The sequence below is a fragment of the Anastrepha ludens genome, chromosome 2, assembly GCF_028408465.1.
Source record: "Anastrepha ludens isolate Willacy chromosome 2, idAnaLude1.1, whole genome shotgun sequence".
Taxonomy (NCBI): Eukaryota; Metazoa; Arthropoda; class Insecta; order Diptera; family Tephritidae; genus Anastrepha; species Anastrepha ludens.
Window position 1 is genome coordinate 85077577 of NC_071498.1, and position 7886 is coordinate 85085462.

The 7886-nt window shown below is 36.2% G+C and overlaps 1 protein-coding gene across 1 annotated transcript; it reads right to left on the reverse strand.

Moving 5' to 3' along the window:
* Positions 1-2130: 2130 nt before the first annotated feature.
* On the reverse strand, positions 2131-3436 carry LOC128858385 (nucleoporin Nup43). The gene is made up of 2 exons (XM_054094615.1): positions 3059-3436; positions 2131-2995 (listed from the first exon to the last, which is right to left on the reverse strand). Exons 1-2 carry the CDS (start codon positions 3327-3329, stop codon positions 2187-2189), a joined length of 1080 nt encoding a protein of 359 aa, XP_053950590.1. The 5' UTR covers positions 3330-3436; the 3' UTR covers positions 2131-2186.
* Positions 3437-7886: the final 4450 nt, after the last annotated feature.

The window sequence follows — 7886 nt, forward strand, 5'->3', positions numbered from 1 at the left end:
AATGAAAATATTTACGAAAATAAAAATACGGACGCAATACAGCACACGCGGTTGCTATTATGAGCGTCGTAACGCGTATATTACACAGACGTACTAACATACACACAAACATTCGTAGGACGCTTGGTCTAAGCAAGTATTACGTAGTGTAGTATAGGTATACATAATGCCTTCTCGCTCACCGTGGCTCCGTAATACGCAGGCGCGCACACATACGTACTAGCATACATACAAACATACATATATATAACGCTTCGTAGCCAAGAGTGTCGCTTTTTCGTTTCATCGAGTCTCAAATCACTCCCAACGATTCTAAAGAAGTTTTCACTTCAAAAAGGTTTAATATAGTTTTTTGTTTTGCATTACGACTTTCGGACTCATTTTGGGATTGGTACGTAAGGTTCCAGTGGTACGAGTTTTAAAACTAAATAATCGATTGCTCAGTCCAACACTATTATATAAGTTGACCATAAATAATGAATGGCCCTTCGATAAATATGGTTCCATTAGTCTCACAACCACAGAATTCACTACAGATAAGGAAGACCCCTCATGTGTTACTTTGCCTTTATATATGTCTATATTGAGAGCATAGCCATCATGTGTACAAAGCTCATAGGATTTAATTCCGTTCTTATTTTTCTTTGATTTTATAAATTGCCGAAAACTTACTTTTCCTTGATGCAGCATCATAGATTCATCTAACGATACATTTTTTCCAGGTTTGTATGAGGTTTGAATTGAACTATTACAAGCTTCAAAAGTTCGGAAATCTTAGATAGCCTGTCATTATTTGGTACGGATTCACAATGTAAGCAACGCAATAGCTGTTCAAGACTGCGCCCGGTCATAGATGCCCCGAAAATTGGATGATAATATAAGGGATTGTTAGACCAATTTGAACGAATTTTAGGTGTCTTTATTTGAGCCTGCAACAAACAAAGCCAAATAATACATCCATTTCTTGAAAATTTGTGTCTGTGAAACTCTTTATCGGGCAATTTCTTGTATGTGGACGTGATAGTGACAGCAAATTTTCCCCATATTCATTTGTGCAACTAACAATTAAATGCAGACCAAATTTTACCGAAAATCTCTTTCGGAGTTTTACAATTTTTTAGATCATCAGCTATACCCATTGAAGACCAATCAAAATGAAGGTCTTGTATTTCTTCAGTATCTTCATTCCACTAGGTAGTTGTCTCATCTATCCCATTTGAAATATTTATGCCGTTAGAATCTTCTGATTTAGAAGATGGTGATGTTAATAAATCCATATTGTTTGACGAAAATATATTAGGGGTACATTCTTTTGACTTTTCGTTGAATTGTCCATATTGTATCACAAAAGTCTCCATAAATTTATTGACTTCATTTCCAATTATTTCTGTAATACATTTACCTATGCCTTTATCTGAATCAGTATCATCAAATAATCTCAAAATTGGCGTAGGCTTCTACGTGAATTCATTTTTCAAAATAGTTATACGATAATTCAAAAAACTGATGTTTTCACTTTAATCTGAAATGTCTAACTGAAGCAGATAAAAGCATTTACATTGCACATTTTTGAAAGTAAGGAAAATTTTCAGAAAACAATGTGCAATGATACAGTCAGCTCTCTCTGAGAATTCTATGAAATATAGATGATATAGCATTCACGTCAAGTATTACACTTCTAGTTTACTCAATGCGCCGGCTTAAGGAAATTTATAAATACACGGAGATAAAATAAAATAATATGAAAGTACTTAATGAATCAATTGGTCATTACTTTTAAATGTATATTAATTACAAAAACTTAAGGTTACATGAAATTAAATGAACAAAAATTGGCTTTAGAATTTGAATGCTGTAGCATTTACGTGATTTTGCATCACTATAAAAATGAATGCTATAGCATTCACGTCCGCGAACGTGTTAAGACTTCATATGCCAATTCTTCTATTCGTAAAACATTCTATGAGCAAGAATTTAGCCCCTGAAACAACTATGTTCTGGAATTGACTTCGGCATACTCAACATGGGACTGACACATTACTCATCTAGCAACCCCCTTTTTTTTGCTCCAACCCTGATCGCTGATCTAAGCAAGGATCTGTAACCTGCTACAATAATAACAACAACAGCTTTTCGTACAAAAAAACATTAACATTTAATATTAACAACTAATTCTACCATTACATTTAGTATATACTATCAATAAAGTAAATTGCTTCACTATCACTGCCACATATAATATTCGAGCCACTAGCATCAAAAGTATTGACAGATTTGCGTAAATTGGATATTAATGATGTGACATTGATACGACTCTTTGCACGCTCACCATTCAACCAAGGATTGACATTTTCTGCACCGATTGGTTCTATATCAGAAATACTTATACTTGATTGCTGCTTCCACAGCCATAACTCTCCATTTTCAGCAGCAGTAAAGAGTTTGGAAGGTTCTCTGGGATGAAAACCTATTTCAGTTATTGCGCTTGTGTGTGCACTTAGGTAAGACGCTGGAAAGCCGGGTTGACGAAGATCCCATACAGTTATGGAGCCTTCCTCTGATCCGGCTAGCACAATATGTGGCTGTGTGGGATGTGAGGTGAGGGCCGATACATAATTGGATCGTTTTTCTTCCTCACACGATGTCATAAAAGCTGTTATGGCCACTTCATCGGCTGCAGCACGTACATCAAACAAACGTATAACGCCCATACGATTTGCCGTAAGCACTTCACGCGGATTTACATATTTTAAAGCAGTAAGTGATATACTATCCGCTTCGATAGAGCGTAGCACTTTTCGAATGTCATTAGCATCGACTATATTTAAGCGACCATCTTCGCCAACTGTGGCAATATCTTTTTCGAATACCGAGATAGCCGTGCAGGGCGCCGCAGTACCACTGGCATTGAATTTGTGTAACACATCGCTTTGGACTTTCTGCTGCAAGAGATCATCTTCTACGGCGCGTTTTATTTGCAGTATTGTTATGCGACCTATAGATGTTTATAGTATTTAATAAAATTGTATGTTTGGTAATTCATTGAAGGACGGCCTACCATCAGCGCAGCTAACGACGGGCAAATCATTTGTAATGAATTCCACACCCGTAATGTCGCTATTGAAAGCTTGTTTGTCACTGCAGCGCGGCACAAAATCACTGTAGTCATCTGCGTATTGGTTCGGTTGTAAGCGCCATAGACGAACAAAGTTTGTAGGCATCTCCCAGCTGCCAGTTAGAAAACGTTCGGTTGCTTCCAATTTTTCGGGCAGCCAGCGTATTTTTGAGATTTTCTCCGAAACGAAGAAAGTGTTCACTCTTGTGTTCATATCAGTTTTTTTTTATTAAAAATGGTATCTTAGAAAATTAGAAACCACAATTGATTAACAATTTTAGACCGGTATAATTTGAGGTTAAACTAGGAATAATTAAACAATATTTCAGGGTTGCAATCCATTCCCATCAAATATCTGTTCTTGGCAGTGATGCCGTTGAAATTTCACTGTGGCACGGCAACAAAACAAAAACCAATGTGTGGAACATATCCAGAACTGGTACCGTTAAACTACCTAAAACCCAAATATGTTAGCAATTAAGACATATGTAAAACATATTAATTCACAATTTTCTATTAATTAAAAACTGTTCTTACTGTTAGTTATTTTCTTCAATAACTAAGTCTCTTCTATTCGTCATTTCCCCGCTCTTTATCTCTATGCTCTGCCTGCATCCATTTTATTTAGTTTTTACAACGTTTTTCTTCACACTCATAAAAATAATGATCTATTACACTGAAAACACAGTGTTGTTTGTCTAAAAGTATGATTATTATCTAGGATTATTTTATAATCTCAGCTTTTGGGAACTAAATTTTGTATGGGAAATTTCGCTCTTTTAATTACGGATTGGGAGTTAAGCTTGAAAAAGTAGATCATCTACTTATATGTGAACGTATTATTAAACTCGGTGAAAATGATTAAAACCAATATGCAATATTATTATTGCCAACTAAGTGGGGACATTATCCTATTTTGCGGTATGGAAATAATATAAAAATAATGCTTTGGAAAAATCGTTGGCATATGAAAATTCCTCCAAGTACATACATTTTTTTCACTTTGCTTTGTAACAATGATATACGAGTATTAGTTTGTTTTTCTTTGACATAAGTAATAACTTTTCTACCGCAAATTAACTGTTGTTTAATAATTTCTGATTAGGAATCAATTTAACCCTCCGATGTTCGGTGCCTTATGATGCGGTAAGTGCATCATAAGGGTCTGCCCAGACCCATACAAATAATGTAAGAAATACGGTTTTAAAAATAATTTTATTTATTTATTTGAACCGATTAGTATTAATTACGAAGAGCAATTGGGTTTACAACTATATAGTTGCATGGAATGTTCATTAAGACATGTGGGGCAATTACATTTGCTGCAGTTATAACGAGTTTTACGTCGCTTTTTCGAAGAAGAAGCAGCACAATGGTAGCACGATGATCGTGTTGAAGAAACTTGAGCATATGATTGTTGCTGTGCTGCATCTGATGTCGATGGACAAGATTCCGGTACCTAAAAGTAGCGAAATAATTTATTTTAAATTAGTAAATATGAATGCATGCATACACATATCTTTATACGCGGATATATATGTAGGTGTGTATATAATTCATACTCACCTTGATATTGAAAAGATTCATTGCTTGTCTTATATGAGCAAACCTCCATACTAATGGGTTAGTCGTCCGTTTCGTCATATGTGGGATAACTAGCTGCCGTGCCAGTTCAATGATAAATGAGCGCCTCTTATCACTGCTTTGCCGGATTCAGCTCGTCATAGATGATGAATGAGGCCAAACCGGGAATATCAAGCATATTATAAAACATTGCCAGTAGCCAACGGTTTGTCGAGCGTTTGCACGAATAGCCAGTTAACATTTGATCCATTGTATCTACCCCCGCTTTAAATTTATTGTAGTCCAAAATTTGATCTGGCTTGAATCCTTTCAATGGATCGGTGCTTTGACGGTAGTGGGCAGTGGATAACATAATTACTGGCTTTTTCGGCTTCGCCATATACGAGCACAGAGCGATATTATTATTGTGATAACAAAATAAAGTGCTTTTAACATCACGCTTCGGGTTAAGCAATTCATGCGGAATGAACGTCTTATTTTTTCTTACGGTACCGACGAAAGCCACTCTACGATCCATCAACATTTCTGCCAAGTTGTTTATTGAAAAAAAATTGTCAGCATAAACAGTCCTACCGCTGTCCATATAATTTTCCATCAATTTCATGACGTCCCGTTCACCTTGATTCGTTTCTCGCTGGCCACCTGGTAGTTTTCCGGTATAAATTATACCTTTCAAAGGGTAGTTTGAAACAGAGTCACAAATCAACCACACTTTCATGCCATATTTTGCCGGCTTACTCGGAATGTATTGGGTAAATCGAGTGCGCCCACGATATGGAAATAACTGTTCATCGTCGGTTACATGACAATCCGGAGTGTATGCTTTCTCTAAATTGGCCATCAGCATGGGCCATACATCGTCCAGGGCAGCAGATTTGCTTTGCTTCAACCTCTCAGCACGAGTACCACTGTTATCGAAACGGATGAAAGTAGTTAAGCTCTTGAACCGATTCAATGACATAGTGGCCTTATAAATTGGAATATTGTAACTGGCCCACAATTCTTTCGCTGGCTGAGAATTCGAGTGGAATACACTAGCAATAAGTAGCATCCCAAAAAAAGCATACATTTCGTCTTCGTTAGTCATTACCTAAGATCGCTGTTTATTACTGGGATGCTTTTCATTCCATAGAGGAAACGCTTCAACGGCTTTTTGGTTGGTTTCCCGCACAATGATACTTACGATTTCAGGAGACAGCAATAGCTTGAAAAGAGCTTTATGATTCGGTATGACTAAAAGTTGTAGCATTGTGACAACGAGGCCTTCCAGGTGGTGGAGGATTTGAGTTCCACATCTTACCATCTTTCGACCTGTATATAAGGCCCTGGGTAATAGATGTGCTGCATGATTCCATTGTGGTTGAAGCCTGAAGGGCGATACAAATCCTCAATATCATCATGGTTTTCATCCAGAACAGCCTCTAACTCGATCATCATCTTCTACGTCGCCACTTGTTTCAAATGGATCGGACTCCTGTCCCATAATTTCTTCAATTTGTGCCTGAAGTCGCTGACGTTCTTCCGGACTCACATTTGCTGCACTTAGCTTACGAAGCAAACGCGTCATCATATCAACTTCATCCATATTTACTTGTTCCATTTTATTTAAAAAAAACACTTCCCACTAATTAAAAAACACGTGTTCACTTTAATTTTCAAATGTCAACTAAAAAATTATCTCTGCCGCTGCCTCCACTAACAGTTTAGTTGTTTACACCTAACGGTTAACCAATTTACATGAGAAGCTTATATGGGTCTGCACAGACCCATGTGAGCTTAATTAACGAAATTAGTTTAAAATTATTATTTTTACAACAAATATAGCAAAAATCTTAATTTTGCTACTTCATTGTGTTTGGCACACTACATTTTAGGAAGTCATGGACTAAGAAGCCTCAGATATTAAAAATAAAAGATCTACATACATTTAAAGATTGAATGGGTCTGACCAGACCCGTATGAACATCGGAGGGTTAAAATAATATATGGCTTCGTAGGCGATGGGTACAGTTAAAAACCAATATATAGAATTCTACCGTCCGTCAACACTAAATTCATTGTTTAGCTCAGTGATGGTAAATGTAGGGAAAATTCCCTACATGTAGGGACTTTTGTCGAAATATGTGGGTGTAGAGAAAAGGAGGACAGATTTTGTTAAATTCTGCAAATATAAGGAATTTTCTAGAAGGGCAGAAAAAAATTTAAAATAGCGGGAAAAATTAGAAAAGTTCATTTAAAATAAAAGTCCGCAGTAAGGTTTCATGCCAGATTTTTTTTTCTTTATGGCAGAATACTTTTAAAAGCGTTAGTACGGCAACATGGACGTTTTTTTTCTTCATTAACGCTAACGCGATTTTTTCTTCGCGCGAATATTGCTAGTTTTCTGGTGCTTTTCACTTTTGAAGTAAGTTTGCAATTAATTTCGTTTTAGCTTTTTTTATATTTAAAATGCATATATATTTATATATGAGTTCCCCCTCTTCGACTGACTCTTCGGAGGAACACCAGAAAAAACAAAGCAAGTATCGGAAGCAAAAGTTCAATAACAAGTGGCTTGACGACGACAATTTTAGTGGCTGGTTGGAAGCTGTGGCTAACGATCCATTCAAATGCAAATGCGCTGCATGCGACAAAGTTTTGAACAGCGGCAAATCTGATTTTCAGAAGTTCGCCGAATCAGAAATGCTCCAAAACAATAAGAAGGCAATAAAAAAGACACCTAAAATAGACAGATTTTTTTTTTTTTTAATCGAGTATCTTAACCAAATGGTTCCAGAAATTTCGAATTAAGACTTAGCATGTTCTTCGCTGAGCATAATGTCGCGCTCCAAGTGGTGAACCATATAATCCCACTCTTAAACGAAACCGTGCCGGATTCTGAAAAAATAAAAACTCTGCCTTGCTTTAGACAGAAAATGAAAAAGTCTAATTTTAGGTATTTTTTCCTGAATTTTTCCATACAAATGTGTTTCTAATATAATAAATATGTGTATTTATATATATTTAAAATAAAATTTGTTTTTATTATAAAGTATCAAAATAGCACCAAGTCCAAAACTTAAGCAAATAGTGTAAACACAGGAGAAAACACAGGGAATTGTGTAGGGAACATTTTTTGTGAGCGTAGGTAAAAGTAGGGATTTTTTTTCTGCTGTGTAGGGATTTTTCAGACAATATTTTACCATCA

Coding starts and splice junctions, on each gene's coding strand:
- LOC128858385 (XM_054094615.1), bottom strand. CDS start 3,329: ATGAACACAAGAGTGAACACTTTCTTCGTTTCGGAGAAAATCTCAAAA. Junction 2,996..3,058: donor CGTCGTTAGCTGCGCTGATG/GTAGGCCGTCCT, acceptor AAACATCTATAG/GTCGCATAACAATACTGCAA.